The 18,725-nt window shown below is 43.3% G+C and overlaps 1 protein-coding gene across 1 annotated transcript in view; it reads right to left on the bottom strand.

The window, feature by feature from the left end:
* Nucleotides 1-18,555, bottom strand: part of MGLL (monoglyceride lipase) — a 63,345-nt gene extending 44,790 nt beyond the window's left edge. Inside the window, 2 exon segments of the mRNA XM_009576592.1 lie at nucleotides 17,830-17,968; nucleotides 18,546-18,555. Coding sequence (XP_009574887.1) covers nucleotides 17,830-17,968; nucleotides 18,546-18,555 — 149 coding nt within the window.
* Nucleotides 18,556-18,725: the final 170 nt, after the last annotated feature.

Below are 18,725 nucleotides of genomic sequence, written 5' to 3'. Positions count from 1 at the left end.
CAGGGGCCATACATTAAACACAAGAGCTTGAAAAATTGAAATTAGTACGATTATCATCTGAGCAAGGATTGAAGGATTTGGCTCTTTCACCTAATCTCCCATTTTCCATTACAAAACAAGTTTAGATTTGGCAAATACCTGCAGGCAGTATAACAAATACATGGTGCAACATATTTTCACTAGCAAGCTGGCATGAAAATGCAGTGAGTGATTAGATTGACTGACAGCAGTTCTTTACTGTATGTAAACATTTTTGCAGACACCCCTGCTCTCAAATCGCAGCCTGCGCTTTCCTACTGCAATGGCTGGAATAACAGAATATCAGAGACTGCTTTCAACAGAGTCACTTAAAATTAATACAGAAACCCTTGCAGGTTTTAAGATTTTGTAGGGCTGCGGTGCCTCTGTGCGCGACCTCAGTGGAAGTTTTGTTTAAACAAGGTTTGCGTATCGGCCATGTACCAAATTGATCGTGGGGAGAAATTTCTTCACCTCCAGCTCTTGCAATTGCACTGGTGAAATCCTTGGAAACGTGCACGTCTCAGGTAGAAAACATTGTGCACAGCCTGCAGAGCTTTCTGGTGGAGACTGACCTGTGCCTGAATCCATGCTAACTCCGGTCTCTCTAACTGCAGGTTGGGAAACCTGATATATATTTGGATGCTTCAGCTGGCTTTGGCGGGTGGAACTGTAATTGCATTACATCAGGAAATGGCACTGCTTTGGCATCTGCTCAAGAAAGCACCTAATCACACAACAGCATGATTTCCCCACACTCTGCAGGTCTCCACACAAAGCCGAGGTGTGAGCTGTAGCATGAGTAAGCATCCATGTGCTTGCTTTTACCTAACTAGTGCAACAACAACTACGGCTATTAAAGGAAACCAGTTTATTGACTGCTGTTTGCAAAAGCAACAGACAGTTTTCACAGGTCTCTGCCCTTCCCATAGCCTTCACCTCCTCCTCCTCCCTCCCCACTGCCGGTTTCTGCCTCCTGGTACTGCCCGGCTTGGCAAGGAGATGCAGTTACTTACTACAACAAGAGGGCAGGACAATATTTGTCTTTACTGTTCAAATCAACTACTGGCTGTGTTTACCTATCTCCCATTAGGAAGTGATGGTATATACCAGTGACCAGTCCCTGCTCCCACATCTCCGCTGTGCTGGTCACCCATGACTGGTATCAGTCCCTCCCGTGTTGCGGTTGCAGCTTGCTAAGTAAGCAACACACAGCGACGCCGCACGTGCAGTCGGTACAAGGCACTGCAGACATCCTTGCCTGAATCAGGGAGGTTGGGAGTGGAAGAGGCCAGGCTGCCACGCAAAGTCGGTGTGCACAAACCCATACAAAAACATTGTCTTTCTGTCCTGCCTCGCGGAGAGGTCGCCAGCTGATCTAAGCTTTAGCTGCTTGCAACCCTTCCGTATTTCTCACTGTAACTTCACATCCACTAATAGTTCACTTCTTGCGTGGGGAGCAGCTTTGCAGGGCAGGAATTCAGCTTTAGGTGCAAAAGCAGAACCAGTTTTAGAGGTTCCCACCTTCTTTATGGCTGGGCACGTGTTGCCATCTCTGCCGTGCCAGTACAATTGTTTAAAGATGCAATTCCACAATCAATTGCAGGAGAAGAATTGCAGGAGAAGAATTGCAGGGAAAATAAACTGCAGCACCGGGCTTACACAAATGAGCAAGAGCCCTCTTAAACCAGGGCTCTGACATTGGAAGAAACATACCTTGAACCACTCAGAAAGCTGCTGTGCTATGACATGTGGCAGGCCAGAAACACAGCTCAGGACTTGGGTCCTCCTGGGCGTAAGACCCATGTTCTTGCTTTAATTTCAACACAAATCATGTCGAAACCGAACTAGACGAGGAAGGTTGTGAGTGGGATGGTATGATTTTAACATCTTTTGTCCTCTGGGGATAGAGGCACTTCTGTGGGACACCGTGCATGCTCTTTTATTGCCAGAAAATAACCCAAAACACAGGGACTAGACCAAAGAACTGAAGACAAGCTTCCTATGACTGCATATATGAAAAACACAATCTTTTCCACCATTCAAAAGCACCCCTCTTCAGAACAGTATTTAAGTACTTGCTTAACCTCAGGAAACTTTCTTCAACTCATGAAAGCCAGTAGGACTTACAAAGTACAAGAGAAAAGTTAAAAAAGGATTTATAAATGCTGTCCTGAATAAGGACTGATTTAATCACACGTGGAATTGATTTCCTGAATCAAGCCCTTGCAACTTAAGCTAATACCGTATTATTCTATGTAAGGCAACTATGCTTTTCATTTGATATTATGTATGTTATTACCAGAGCAGAACAACTCTAACAAAGAACATCTGACTTGAGCAGTTTTGAATACTTGACACTAAATTGCTAAAGTAATTTTTAAAAACTAACTGACAGGAAAGCTCTGAGTTAGCTAGGCTGCCAGAAAAATGACTGGCTTACTGAAATTAAGTATTACATTTTGTTGTGTTGTTTGAGCTGATTTATCAGTTCCTTTGTAGGAATCAGGCTGAGTCTTAGAACCACGCTGAACAATTAACCTTTTTTTATCAAAACCATTTCACTGGTGGCATTTTTGGACAAGCAACTGCATAGTTGGTCACAAACCTTTTTAACTTGTTAAGAATGTAATGTCATGTATGTATATTTTGCTTCCAATGTATATTATAATGAAAAATCAATTAAAGGTATGCATTCTTGTGTTAGCTGGGTTAGTGGTCCTCGCTGATAATGAAGATTAGTTATCTTCCACATAGTAAGATTATGCATTAAGCAGCTTGTAAGTTTGTCAAGCTTTAACTGTCATTCCAATTTTCTACCCTTGATATTTGGTTAAAGATCACCTTTTGTTTTTTTAAATTTCCAGCTAATCATTTCCAAGAACACGTAATGAAGAACGAATTGCTTTGTTCACTGAAACAGACGTTGGTGACCTTTTCTCTGGAGGGCTCTCGAGCCTCTTGCTTTGGGTGTAAGACCTGAAGTTTGGAAGAGGGATGTCTCTGTATCTGCTTTCTGAGTCAGCTTTTGCACTTTTTTTTTCTTCTGAGGTGATTTGTGTCCCAAAGCAACCCTGACAAAACTTGGGCCGTGGGCAGGGATTACAAATAGTTATGGCAATTTCTCTCATGTTGTGCGTGCTCATGACCTATGCAGTTAGCGAAGCATTCAGCCTGGTGACTCTGCTTAGACAGGAAAATTTATGGTGGAGTCAGGTGTGTCCCTTCGTGCCGTCCTTCCATCTCTAGGAAACATGCAGAGTTATGCCCTTTGAAGGCACAAGAAGCAATGACTTTGCTCCCAATTCCAAGCCATGTTTCAAGGAGCTTTGCTTGCTCTCTTGCTCAGTTTTTTTGAGAAATGCATTCTTAGCCTCTGCTCTACTGGCCCATATATGCTCAGCTTTGCCATGTAGGTCTATAATCTGGGTAGCCACCCCTTTTTTCAGCTATTATTGAAGTTGAACAATGTTATGTTAAACTAGCAGTTCTTCGGCTACTTTTCCCAACTCTGGAGAAAAAGCAAGTCAGAGTAGCAATAGCCTGGAGTCAAGTCTCTATCAACCTTCTCTCAATATCACAGACCATGTAGCATCAGCATGGATATCTCACAGAGCTCCAAATCTGGAGAAATTCACCTCTTCCCGATAGACTGAGGTAAGTGGTAGTTCAAGACTGTAGTAGTTTAGCCTGTGAAAAACCTTTGAGCACCACAGAATATGCGCCATGCTCACACTACATAATTTCTGCTTGATTTTATAGGGCTTGTGGGGATTTAGAATTCTGCACATTTGTGTTTGATGTGGTTTGGTCTAGTCTAGTAGAATCTAGTAGAATCAGTAGCTTCATTCAATCCAGATCCTAAACTGGCAATTAAAAAATAAACCCCTCCAGCAAACTCTGCTTCCTACTTTCTTCCCCCACTTACTCAGGCTTGGAAGTTCCCATTCAAGCCTGTCCAAAGGGGCTGCTGTTAGTTTGGGCAGCATCCTACTGCCTAACATGATAGAGACTTAGGGCTCGGTCTTAAAATCTGCACTTGCTTCCATGAGCAACTCTCACAACATGTCTGCAAGCCTGGTCTCATCATACATCTCAAAATCACAGTCCCTCATCAGCATCGAGTTAGGAGGACATTTGAGAACTGCCATGACCTCCAGGAGGAGTAACGTGGGTAAGTTATTCAACAACACCAGAAAGCGTAGACACCATAAATCAATGGGGCAGACACAGAACTGGGTAGTACGGATATATTTCAAAACAAAAGGTTCAACAGGATCTAGCTAGAGCCAGCACAAAACAATGTGGAGAAACAGCTTATGCTGATTTATTGTAGCTCTTTGAAAAGCAAGCCCTCACCGAGAATAACTCATGAGTGGTCTAATACAGGGAAAAGAGATGAAGGAAACTTCAGGTGGGGGTGGGAGGGAAGGAATTATTGGAACCTTGCAACTGCATAGCGCTGGACAAATCTCTGCAAAGTTAACATTTGAGACCAGCTGTATTTTGTTTCAAGGAAGCTTTGAAGTAATATTTTAGGGAACACAAGGCTGAGATCAGAGGTGAAATGCGTGGTGCGTAGCTTGAAATTCATGGGCTGGATCTTCCCACTCCTTTCTTGGATAAAGCTGAGGAGGAGGGATTCTAAGGTTACACGGACTGCCTCGGGGAGACACTCCTCCACTTTGATATCAGAGATGGGATTTTCCCCCATCAGAACTGACTGCCAGACCTGCTGCTCTGAGTCTGCAAGGCAGAGGAGCACTCCGGAGGCACTCAGGGTTTGGAGCTTCGCTTTTCTCATGCTGCTGCCCTTCTACAGAGCACAGAAATCCTTGAAAGAAGAATTATGACTTCTATTTCCAAAGAGGCAAGGTGTAGGCATTGCCGCACACAGGACTGAGGAAGGGATGACCTGGGGGGAGGCTGGGCAGAACTGCCCCCAGACCTGGCTGGGAGTAATTGGACATCCCAGCTCTGTACTTTGCTCTGCTTCAGCCCTTCCTCGGTACGAGGGCTACAAGAGAGATAAAATGGAGGTCATATCTCCCAAGGGGAGTTACAAGGATGAATGCACAAAGCAGTCAGTGTCTGTGCAAAGTATTATTTAAATAGAAGACATCAGCTGCAAAATTCAAGTCAATCTGAAATCACACCCAAAATTTTAAGATTAGCTTTAAGGTGTGGAGGAAGAATATTCAAAGAAGCAAAAGAATTTCTGGCATAGACCCCCTTGAAAACCAGGAAAAATAAGATACTTCTTGTTAATTTTATTAAAAATTAATTTTCACTTGGAAGAAAAGCCACCGCAGATGGAAGATGGCTGCAGGACCACAATTCTCAATAGAGCACCAACAAACGGGGAGTAAGAGCAAGAACAGTTTTCACAGACCTCCCCCTCCTCTTTCACAGACTTGCACTGAACCTCTAGTGATTTCCAAAGGGACAAAAATTACCATTTAGCTAGTCGTGTAGCAGTTTCTTCTTGAAATCAAAATGCAGGCACTGCCTGGTGAGCCAAAGCCTTGGAAAAAGAAAGGCTTGTGTAATTAGATGGACTGTCCTTTCAAAGCATGAGAAAGCTGCAATTAAAGGGCCAGAAGCTTTCTTCTGCACAGTCACCATTGCTTAAACTCAGCACTACTCACTAGTTCAGGACTTAACTTGTTCAATGAACAAAGAGGTTTTTTTATATAAAAGTATGTCCCTGTTTCAAAGTACCTGTGCAAAAACGGTTCCTTCTTACTAAATTCACTTGCAGTCTCGGCATATTCAGAGCACTCGTGCCTGTTCCAGTGACAAGTCACTACTTACTGCTGCTATAAGTTCATAGCTTGACAAAGCCAACCCTGACAGACCAAGCAGGCTTCCTAGAAAGAAATAAAGTGTGCTTGATTAAGAGATCTGCTCAAGCCGTGCAAGAATGCTCCCTACATGGCATCCTAGCCCCATTTTGACCATTTAATCTCACCTTTCTGCATAGCACAGAAGATGGAATTAGACAGCAGTATTCCTGTATCAAGGTGAGGAGTTCTAGTTGAGTCCCCGTAGGTTTCAAATGATGGAAATTGCTTTACTCAGTAAAGCCATCCTTCTAGTTAGGTCCATACAAGTACTTGATGACTTTTAAGTCCTTGGTAACACACTTGCTTGCCCGGTTGTTTTCAAATGTTTGCTAAGAAGTACGTATAGTTTGAGGCGAATCATAAAGTGGTGCTGAGGACACTACATCTAAATATTAAGCAGTGTTTCCTAAAGTCCTCTAAGACAAGTCCGCAGACTTTTTCTGACTTCACTTTTTTCACAAGGTATTTTTCATGCAGGAGCTGGACATCTCTAGTGGTCTGACCCTGGGCTCACCAGAGGTTCTTCATGGTCAGTCTTCCCACAAAATCAATGGTTCTTAAGAATGGGATTGTCCACGTTTTAGACTCTAGCCATGGCTCTAATCACCTCCAGTCTCAAGCTCTTATTTCAGGGAGTGGATGGTACAGACAACTTATGACAAGGAATATTGAAGAAGTTATTAAAGGAAGAATTCAGCTCAACACCCTAGCACTGTGTGGGGAAGAAGCTGAAAAGTGCACACCTCGCCCAAGAGGGAGTCAGAGCGTTTCCAAGCCATTCCCTGCAATACAAACTGTACAACTGAAGTACTTTGATCAGGCATTTTGGGCTTACGTGGGCAAATCTCCACTAGCTTGGAAGAGAGCTGTGAATAAGTAAGGAGCAAGAAAGGGGATGACACTTTACCTGTTCTGTGAACTCAAGTTAGTATGATATTATTACTTTTTAATAAAGCACTGACTGTGCAATACCCCATTGTATGGCAATGGTTTAAAGCAAAACATAAAACTTCAATTCCCTGAAACACTTAGACCTGATAGTATGGTCTGTAACCAGGCAATTCTGCCAACAATGTGGAACTCCTGATTACTTCCTGCACTGAGTCAATTACCCCCCCTCACTTTTACCTTTCTGATCCAATTTTGTCTGCGGTCCTCTGTGTTGGCAGAGATCTTAATTGGTTATCTTTAACAAACTGACGAACTCATAAAAAGTTCAGAAGTCACAGATAACAACATGAGTCTCCAAATAGCCAATCTTTTTCTGCGTGATTTTCCAAAAGCCAGGGTGGAATTACCCCATAAACTTAGAGACAGAAATTCAAGGACTGATTTCTTAATCGTAAAGCACTTATGTATATTTTAACATACTTTGAGATTAAGCACATTAATTTCCAATGAACAATCCTATCTCGGCACATCTTAGATCTGCACTTCAGCCCTGCCCAGCTATGAGAGGAATCTTTGCAGTGAGAGGCTTTACAGGCTCTGTCAAAATCAGTATCAGCAGCTATTCCTCCAGGAAATCAAAGCATTTGCCAAGGCTTTGAGCATGTTTCAATTAATTTACTATTCCACGTTTGCTGTAGACCTGAGGTAGGAGAGAAAGTTGAATGTAAGCGTTTAAACGTGAGACACGGGAATCCTGCTAAGACAGTGATCGCTGCAACCTGTGCTTTAAAGGCTGAAATGTTTATTCACGTTTTGAACCAAAGTAAATTTGAACTGCTGCTGAGGTGCAATGGTTTACTTACAGATGATTTAATAGTTAAAAAATGGATAGAGACTTCTGCCTATGGTTGCCAAATCCAGGTCTGTGTTATTTCTCATTCACACTGAGTTAATCTGGCTGTCCGAAGACTTTAGCTACGGCAGGCTTGCTTCCTAAAATGTTCTTTCATTTCTAGCACCAAGCAGCTTCACCTATGGCAGAGGGGGCTGCCACGCTAAGTAAGGAACTACTTGCCACGAGTTTTAAACACTGTCTTGATTTGCTCTCAAAAAGGGCTAGATGTAAAAGCTTTAAACTCCAAAAGGTGAGTGGGGACCTGACCAACTTGGGGCGCAACTACTAAAATAAGGAGGAGTGGTAACAATAAAATAAAAGAGTATTTCGTTAGATAAATCCCTGGCTGCAATCACTTTAGGTACAGGCAAAGAAAGCTAAAGGCATGTGGGATGCCTTTTCTGCAGAAAAGCTTAAAATAGAAAAGGAAATCAATACTCATTTACAGTATCTGGCAGTCACTGAACCAAAACATACATGTACACCTACAGCAGAGCAGAAATAACAACATTTATTTAAAGCACAGGCTGTTATTCTGCTGCAGGAACGCCGTGTTTTATGTGGAGTGCTTCAACAGCAACTGAGAAGTACCACATATTTCTGACCATTTTCAAAAAGCCTCAGGAATATCAAGAGCAAATACTTTCAATACCACAATTATTAACCCCGCCACTGCCAGGCCAGCTCCGACTCCTGCGATTGCCGGCAAAGACGGAGTCAGAGCTGATGAGAGAGCTAGCAGCAGGGAAGATGTTTTGTCTTTCCTCCCGAGTTTCTCTTCTGCCAACTTACAAGACACCATTTGTCGGATCACTTGTGAGGGGTGCATCTCGCTCAGCCTGCAACAGGAATGGGAATGGGAAGAGCTTCATCAGCTATATCGCTACAGCGCAACACCAGGGCTGCTCATGGCATTGGAGACACAGAGGTCTCAGACGCGGGTTGAAGCATTGCACATGCTGTGTGGGACATGGGGAGGAAGAGAGACCTCAGTTCTGTCGCTGAGATGGGGACGGAGCTGCGGGCTGGCTTGAGCGGGGACATGTCTGCAAATGTTTTGGGCTTAGCAAAATATAAACAAGCCTCAATGCTACATTTAGCTGTGCTGAGGGATCTGACCACCTCTCCTAAAGCAACAGGAAAACACGCGCAGCAGGAAGCAAACCTTTGATGGTCAGAACCCTTAAATGGTGCTTCAAAAGAGAAAGGTATACCTATGTGTAAGAATGACACAATGTTTCCACCGACTATGTAAAACTAGGGGTTTTAGGGGAAGGAGCAGTGTTTAACAAATCAAGATTCCCCAAACACTGAAAGTGAAATTAAATATAATCAAAGTGAATCTGATGATTGATTTTTTTTCCATTCCCCAGCTCTGACAAATGTGACCAGTAAATAAACAGCATAAATAATAACAACAGCTGACTCCTCATTCACAAAAACCAAAATGCTTTGCAAAGGGTGCAACTAGGCTTGTCGTGGAGTCGCATAACGCAGAGACGAATGGGACCTCAAGAGGTCCTCTGCTCCATTACCCTGCCCCAAGCAAGGAGCAACCCTCCCTCACGCTGCCATGTAAACTGAAGCACGAGAGGTAAAAAGCCTTGCCGATGGCCAGACAGCATGCCAGAGGCAAGGATGGACACACAGCGTGAGGCAAAACCTGACAATCAGTGGGACTTTAACAGCAGAGTCAAAATGTCACCATGGGTTCCCTGAGCTCCAGCCCTGTGCTACACGCACGGGGCCACAGTGAACCCGGAAAGAAAAAGTCAATTTTTAAAAAGCTGTCTGTCCTAATGAAGTTGTGGGCAGCTAAAAATGTCAGAGAGGTGATCTGCGCATTTTCAGGACAACCTGGGTTGAGACGCTTGGTGCTCCTTGCTAAAATCATTTGCGGAAGGCCAGAGGATGACTGAATGCTGATCGCTTGAATGTCCTTTTAATAAAATTAGATTATGAATGCTGCTCAGAATACAGTTTTTAATACTCCAAATATTGTAGACTAGCTCTCAGACAAAATTGAAAAAATGAAGAAAAAACTTAACCATTAAGTCAGCTAGATGTTATCTCTACAGCAATTTAATTATTCACTGCTTCCTCATCCCTCCTCATGCCTTTAGCCCAGCAAATTAAGCCACTGCAGATTTCTGGAATTTGACAGTTGAATTTGAAACCTTACTGAGATAATTTTGAAAAATAAAAGTAAAAAATATGTTGAAAAATTATAAAAATAAGCTCATCTTGCCAGCTGGTGAACTAGCTAACCTGCTGACACTTACAGCAAATTAAACCAAGTTTCTGTTCTAGAAAAAGGCCAAAGATTTAAGTTTTATTCCCCCACTCTGCAAGCTTCAAGCTTGACCAAGGAAGAATGAAAACATACAGAGCAAGCCCTTTTTATCATAGGTCAGATAGATGGCTGAAAAAAATCAGTAATCTTTCTCGCCTACCAAATCTATAGTAGTTTGTACATTTTCTCCTTACCCATCTATACACAATACTGGAGCAAACGATTACTACGCTGTTACCGCTGAATGTTTGGCTTTAGCCCAGTTGTCAATATTTTGTTGCCTTTTTTTTTTTTCTCTCTTTTCTTTCTTTTAACGGATTGCTGCTGAGACAATTTACTTGTAGCTGAACAGCAGAGAACAACTAATGCATCACTTAGTAGATTTTTTTAAAATCTCTCTTCAAACATCAAGCACTCTTCAACCACCAAAACCTCAAGGAATAACTTACTTTCTCTGGCAACTTTCATCTAGAACCCAATTTATATCACTTACCTGGATGATTACACCCACTTTTAGATGAGGAAACAAAAGCACAGAGAAATTAAGGGTCCCATTCTGTAAATCACTGGTCATTGTGTCACTGCCTAATGACTGTCTTGACCATGTGTTTTGCCTGTTCTCTGCTCCTCATTGGCTTCTTTATTCTGTTTTCTGACCCTAAATTTTCTAGGTCTAGCAAGCTGCCTTTGCCATCACTTAGTAAGGGAGGATTCAGAGGCTCCCATTCTCAAGTGAGTGCCTGCCAAGCAGAAACAAAGATAGCTCCTGGCTGGAGAGCAAGTGTCCATCATGCAGAAGGGGAGTCTCTTTCCTTCCAGTGGAAGTACTCATGAAGTTTGGTGTTACTCTAGGTTTTGGGAAATTGAAAACAACTACATGGCTGCTATTGCAAAAATAATGAATCCCTTTGCTCACAAACATACTGCATCTGTCTAGGAGAAACAAACACATCCCCCACGCTCCACGACACATCCCCTCTCCTGCTCCTAGCTGTTTGTGGAAGCCTGTAGGGGTGTGCTTGGAGGCAGGCAAATCTTATTGGAGTGCTCTGGCCACCAGGACTGCTTCCACTGTCCCCAAGGCCACACCTTGGTACCAGTCTGGACAGTGAGTCTGGTCAGCTTTGAGACACTTTCCTGACACCACCATCCAGGTCTGGTTGCTTTAGCAGATGTTTGTGGTCAGGACTAGCCCAAGGTTGGTATTTGGGATTGCTGAACCAGTATTTCTCTTCCAGTTAACATGAGTGAGATTTTATTGATCTTCAAGAAGAAACCCTAGGAGAGATACAGTTTTAACGATGTCAAAAAACTTTACCCTGCTAATTTCCTTCCTATAGGATAGTAAGCCATACTGATACAGTGCCAGAATGTCTGTACTGGTAGAGTCAGGGCAGGGATGTATGGGGATAGTTAAGGATGTAACTGGGGTGTGATGAAGTAAGGGACCTGCCTAGGCCTATCTTAAGGAATCTCATGGGAAGGATGCAATACTATCTTCTTGGATACTTAGGAGAATCAGCCATTTGCTATCAGGGTTGTGATCAGGTTGCTTGCTATCTCTTGGATAAGGGACAATAGAAGGTTGTTAAACACTGATGGCTTCCATTCAAGTGGAAGCACATTAGGACAATGGCACGCCTGAACCTAGGGAAGGCAGCTCAGCCAAATGTGTCTGCAGGGACAACTCTTAGAACAATGCAATTTCCCTAGAAGAACAAAGAGATCAGATGTTCGCCCTGGCTCGGAAAAGCACAAAGCCACAGCAGCTTGAAGGGAACTTGCAAGGAAACACAGGCCAACTCCTCTGCAACAGGCATCTAGAAAAAATGCCCTCTTCGAGCCAGTACAACTATACCAGCCAACTCTTGTTGTAGATGTATTCATGGTGATCTAAAAGGGCTGCTTTGTGTTCTCAAGGGATGTTCAAGAGTGCTGAAGAAATTGAGGCATGGAACTGTGTGCAGCTGGTTTTGTATTTTGTCTAAACCTACACATTTCTTGTGCTAGTGTAGTAAAGTGCTCTTGCATCTGGAACCCTGATAAAGTTGATGAGTTTGCTTCAACTATTGCGTTGCTGTCAACAAACAACTGGTTTAGAGTGCTCCCACTTTGATGAGCTGAAGAAAACTTACTTATACACCAGAGTGAGAGGAGAGCCAGCACAGGGTCTGCTCCGGATAAAGAGACCTGGAGGGACAGGCAGGGCTCTAACTGCTGAGTGACCAACTAGGGGATCCACCAGGGTCATGGTACAAAGCCAGTACTCATCATCACACTTGTAATCCCATTAAAAGGAAATGAACTATTTGCATGAGAGAAGCAAGGTTTGCTTAGCCTTCAGTCTCTGGCAGAATCATGAGCAGAAATTGAGTTTTACAACACAATCTCAAGACCATTTTTCTTCTTTTCTCCTATTTCTACCTCTAGCTCTGATATTCATCGTGTTGGACAGCACCGTTTCCAAGAGTTCATCAGGTGGCACACTAAGAACCAACATTGATTTTGCTTCCTTTGCTGCTGTCTCAGAACTAGGATGAAATTTTACTGCTTTGAGATTCATAACAGGGACTCCTAAAGTCACCTTGTTCCAGCACACCACCGTCACAAATTTGCACATTTGTGCTGAGAAGCCGATCCTAACAGTGCAACGAGCAAAAGGGACAGTTTAATTGCAATTGTTATTCCCTTTGTTATTTGCCTTCTTCCTTGGGTTCCGTGGAATAAAAGGCAGATTTGCTTCTGTTGAACATCCCTGTGGGGACTGAAAAAAATTATCCTACTAAAAAAGTCTGTTGGAACGATCTACAGCAAGAACCAAAGCTGCTCTCCTGTCTGTCAGAGTCCCTCTTAACGTGAAGCTGGTTTGCTCATTTGTCCATCCTCTGGAAATGGATAAGAAATCATAAAAGGATGCTCCCATTCACAGTGAATGTGACAGTCACATGGAGCAAAGAGAACATAGGCATTAAAGAAACTCATCCATGGCTGATGAATAGAAGGGAGACTTTAGAAACTCAGGCAATAGCAATACAGCAAGCAAAGCCTGGGATGTTGATTCGGCGATGATAATTGTTATTTCCCCTTTGCACTGTGTATGATGTGATCAGACACACAGAGGGAGCTGAGTTCATCCTACAACAAACTGTGCTGACATAAGTCACTTTGCACCATACAGATTTGGCCCTTGTGCGTTAGTTTGAAGTTGACCTCATGAGTACAAACAAAAGTGTTCTTCGAGAGTGACACTGAATTAGAAATTCCTTTAAGTATTTCTAGAGACTAACACCACACAGTATAATTAAAGACATTATAACTAGTGACTTGATTCCCTTTGCTTTGACTTCACTTTGGTTTATTTATTTATTTGTTCATTTTGGAAGGGTCTGAAAATCAAATTCAACTTTGTCATCTGCTCATGCTGGGAGCTGTGCTGTTCTTCTGGAAATGCCATGGAAATGCTAGCAATGAGGTGCCAAAATCAGCAAGCAATATTCACAATTTAAGGGCCAGTTCAAATATAAAGGCAGTTTGTATTTCTGCACCACAGGCATTTCTGCAAAGTCCTTGGGGAAGAGAGAAATATGTTTTTTCCTTATTGGCTTGGCCTTTCATTACTAACAAGTCAGAAAGAATGACAGGCATTTTTCAAAGAGTAAAACAAATTTAAAAAGTAAATAGAAAAGTGGGTGCTTTTTGTTTGTTTAATTTTATATTTTTAATCACACTTGTCAGGTGTAGAACTGAAAGAACTCCTACAAAGACACTGTTTACTCACACAATTGCAACTCTGTTCACTTAAACCATGGTCACGATGTCTAAAGTTGAGCCAACCCATTTTAGTGTACATTAGCAATCGACCAGGATCACATCTGTGACCCACACGTGTCTCAGCTTCAGGCAGCCTCCTCAGGCAGACCACTTCAGTTGCTGGCAATCATCTAAGTGCACCTAGAGGCCACTACGTGGAGAGACACACAAGCATCATGCTAACTAGCCAGGTAACGATTTCTGTTTGGTAGATGAGGAAGCTCAGATACAAGGATCTCTGGAACCCACATTTTCAAAAGCATCCTCTAACTACAAGTATCTCAAGCTTCAAGTGTCCAACCTAGAGTGGTTGATCTACAGGGACAGAGTTGAGCATAATTTTCTCTATCAGAAGTCAATGGTGGCTGCAGGCTATTAGCACCTTTGAAAAAACTACTCTGGATCAATAAATCTCACAGGGTTTATTTGAGCTCAAGCAGAGGGGCTGAAAGTGCCCCAGAACAAACTGTGCTTATCTAGGCAGCGACAGGAACAGCTGAAGCATCCAGAACAGGCTACAGGGATACAGAACAGAGAGGAAAAGAAGGTCATCTCTGAACTTCTCCAGGCCCTTTAGGGGCCTCAAAGGAAATGTCTTGACTTCTCCTCCCAACTTTCCTTCCCCTTCCTCATCCCACCTCTATTCTTAGCAGCTTTGTCTGAGAGCTGGGAACAGAGCATGGTTTCTTAATTCCTCACCTCCTATTACCTCATATTTTGCCTCAGGCCTCTCAGGGTGGTGGCAGAGGTTTTAACCTTGCATGAAGCCATTGTTTTTGTTTACACAAAGACTGCTTTCCCATTAAGTAGGGTTTCCTCAGCTACTGGGACACGCTATAGGCATGGGAACAATCTGGTTTGGTACCAACAATTGAAACAACAATAAACAAACAACAATCCTCCAAACAACTTTACATGGTCCTGAAAATGCCCTGCCTTGCCCAGATCTTAAGCTTTGCACTCACTAGTGAGCACTCAGTGCCAAAGCATTACCTGTTTTCACGCTCCACAGATCCTGCTGTTGGCACAACACGGGAAAACAACACCAGAACGTACTGCTTTTTCTTCCTTGCTGCATTCAACAAGACCACTTAACTACATCTTAAGATGAAACTGGCTCAACAAGTCGGTCAGCTTGCAGGGCTGCTGGCCAGGGAAGTGGCACCTGCATTGCTGCCAGCAGACAGCAATAGAAGACGCTCAGTCCCCAGCTCTGCTGGTGGGAGTCACTGCCCGCCCAAAAAAACCACGTGGAAAACACTGTCACCCTCCTTCCTTAGTCCCATTGCTACCTACTCTGTGTACCCCATCTAATCATGATGACATCTGAGTGCCTTTGTGTGTCAGCTTCCTGTAAGGTAATCACCTAAATCCTCCTTCCAAACAAAGCGGACCCTGCTGAGGAACTCACAATAGGTGCCTTTCACTCACAGGACAACCTTGGCCTCGGTGGCACTTACAACAAAGCTTCCATATGTGCACCAGTATGGGCTGATCAGTCAGATCAACACTACGCAGGATCAGAGCCTGGATATTTGTGAGCACGAAGCAAAAGAGCCTCACAAAATTTCCCCACCTTCCTGACAAATCGTTTTTTAAAAAAAGATATGCTACAGCACATTAGTCCGCCACAGCCTTTACCCACCTTTGCGGGTCTGTTTGAGGAGATAAAAGAGGAGCACCAGCTCCGAGGGGCGACGTCTGTCGGTCGGCCCCACGCTCAGAGACTGCCCAGCCATTGTTTGCTCTTCAACCCCAGGCTAGGGCTACTTTTTAATTTCTCCTTTGGCAGATATCCCGGGTTTTCCCCCTCCCTGGGGGAGGGATCAAGGATGATAAGTTCTATTCTAATAGAAGGCAAGTCAATGATAACCTTTGGGCATCTGCAGTGAAGAGGTATTTCTATAGCCCTAGCTGGGATTAGATGCATAATGGATCAATGAAAGATCCCACCATTTGACAGTTATAGTGTCATTCATTAGCGTTAAGATTTGAACCTGAATCAACAATTGAGTTAGAAGATTGAAAGAATCGCCTTCGGTATTTGAGGTAGAATAAATTGTAACAGGCCTATAAAAGTCCCCTGAGGTGTCTCTTTTTCTCTCCCTATACATATATATATATAGATCACTTTTGCTGAACATTTAAAATTAGATGAAAGTTGCTGAGCTTCTACATATGAAGCAGAAAAAGCTGAGCTACTTATGAAAAGTGAGAAGGGCGAAAAAAAGGTATTTTTGGTTCGCCTATCAAAGCGCTTCAAGAGCATTCTTGACTGTAGGATCCAGGCACTAACTTGTTATTCAGTCACTTACCGTCTCTCTCATACATAACAATGCAAAAAGAGCTAATAATAAACAGTACGCCCCCTCCTTATACACAAACATGCAAACACAAACACACACGCACTTAGGAACCACTTGTAAATGAGCAACACTGATCCCATCCACTTTTGTTGTCACAAAACTAGGGCAAGCTCACTCTCAATTAACTGCTTGGTGCATAGAGCCCTGAAAAAAATTAACTACCCAGAGGACTTAGACACCAAGTTTTAAGCCTCAGCTCTTTATCATCCTTTCATTTCTGGATCAAAGACCCATCCACTCACTACTAATTCACTAAGAAATTAAACATTAAAAAAGAAAGCAATTCCACAACTGGGTGAAGAAGGTTGTGGGCAGTTAATGATTAATTAGCATTATAATACAAGACAGCCTAGTTTCACAGTAGAAGCTTGTTTTGATAGCATTTTTTTTTTTTCTGTAGAGGAAATCTTCAGGTTGGCGCAAAGACTATGTAAAGCAGCAGCGCCAAAAACTTTCCTCCTTGTTTCTGAAAGGCAGTGAGTAGAAGCAACTATAAAATGCTCTGTGGACCAGGTGACCTTAAACCAAGACCCATGTCCTACAGCCCAACCAGTACAATGGAGCTGTAGCGGGGTGGCTGCACTGTCCTCCCCTCTGCGGACAGCGTACTTCGGTGCTTGCCCACCTCCCACCTCTATGTTATTCCCACTGCCCTTGGTTTGGCAGGCGCAAAACCCAAGGCCAGCTAACTTGGACCCGTAGCTATCTCTCAGTGCAGTTGCAGGCTGATTTGGACACAGGATGATGTCTAACCTGTTGGGTGGTCCGGAAAAAGTTCAACTCCCTACTACCGCTTGAACAACTTTTTCCTGTGACTGTTTTCTAGCTGTATAAAATCAACATAGCTTTTCCTGTTGGCTCGCAGAAAAAGAAAACAATAAAAGAACATCCAGATTCTTACAAAGTAGCTACCCATCTAACTAGCGGTAGCATAAATACATGCCAAGCCAGCAGATACTGGGAGGAAGAAGAAAGATCATAACTATGGGAGGAACAGAGATAGCTTCCTACAACAGATCCTAATCAGCATAGAAAGCTATTACAGTAAAGGGATTATTGAAATTATGACAAAAACATTAGAGAAATTTCTCTAGCTGGTTCCTTGTCCGTGTTATTACTGAGGTCAGTTTTGAAATCGCAGTTGCCAGTGAAAGAGCTACTTAAATCATTTAGTAACTATAAATAATTAAAAAAAAAAAAAAACAAACAACAGTCAAAAAGCAATGGAGTCAAACCATATTCTGCCTGTTGCCCTGAGATTTCAGCTACTACTGTTGAAACTGAAGTCAGATGCTGATGTTTAATTTGTTGACACTGAGAAAATCAGAAAGAATAGACATCTCTAAGCCTGTGTCTCATCCCTCCCTGATTGCCTGTGCTATTAGTTTGAAGATAGTTGTTTATTGCTGCCAGGCATCAGCCACCTGCACATGCCACTTGGTAGCCTACTGAACGGCCAACCAAGCCAGCTGTGCATGAAATGACAGTAACTCCATGTCTGACATCTGTAAGGCCGACTTGAGTGAGTAAAGGTTCGGAGAATACATCTTTACAGTAGAGGCTCTCTCGGATGAGAGAAATCTCTCTTAGTGGCTCTGTAAAGCTCCATGCACACAGCCCTGTAATGCCAGTCAAGCTATAAATAATAATTATGCTCTTAGAGTCTTATTTACTGATAGTAAAAAATGACATTTGCTTGAAAGTACTCACCTGGGAGTTGCTGCTGGCTTCCAATACCTGCAGAAGAGATACTGCCCATCAGCATTGATGATATGGGGCAGGTCCTTGTACGGGATGTTTTGAGGACTCCGCTTTGGTGAACTTTCCTCTGGCATTCTGGAAGAATGACCTGCAAGATGTTGGAAGAAACAAGACATCCTTTAAAACAGGTGAAGGCAAGATAAAGGCTGATGGGCTTGGTAGCCACAGACATTCAAGAAAGTCAGTCAGTAAGGCAAGCACCACTGATGGAAGTGTCCCTCCAAAACCCCAGCCAAAGAGCCCCCAAAATCTTTACTGCTTTAAAACAGAAATGTAGCATTTTGTGTTCAGAAAAGGCTCACATTTTGGGGGAGGGCATTGGAGGGGGGGAAAGGAGGGAAGATCAATCCACCATTACTACTTCATTACAGCTTTCTCTCCCCCACTTCTCCCATCTGTGTTTATTTTGCATCATTTTGTGAAACGGATCCTAAAAAGAATATTTTAGCTCTGCAATCAAGGGCAGATTGTGCAGCAACTGCTACAGATAGGAAAAGACAGCTGCATAAAAGATTTATCTCTGCCGTAACATCTCCAAAGAACAGCGGAGGGTATGCAGCAGAGGTATCTCCCACCGTGTCATCATTAGGATCTTCTCTGACATCTCCAACAGGAAGGTGGCGGCGGTGGGGAATGAAACATTTTCAGGAGAATTTGCAACAAACCTGTTTTCATCCTGTGCAAGGGTTTGCATTCTAGTGAGGAGCCGGCATCGCAAGTCAAATGCAAGCAGATAAGGCTTTTTGCACCTCGCTGCGGAGATGCATTCACACTCCGCCAACCCCGCAGCCCCCACGGTCCCCGGTGGGTGCCCGGCGGGTCCCTCGCGGGCAGCTCCGGTGCGC

This window comes from Fulmarus glacialis, unplaced genomic scaffold, assembly GCF_000690835.1.
Source record: "Fulmarus glacialis isolate BGI_N327 unplaced genomic scaffold, ASM69083v1 scaffold11364, whole genome shotgun sequence".
NCBI lineage: Eukaryota > Metazoa > Chordata > Aves > Procellariiformes > Procellariidae > Fulmarus > Fulmarus glacialis.
The sequence above is the reverse complement of the archived record's forward strand: the minus strand, read 5'-3'. Positions and strand labels throughout refer to the sequence as shown.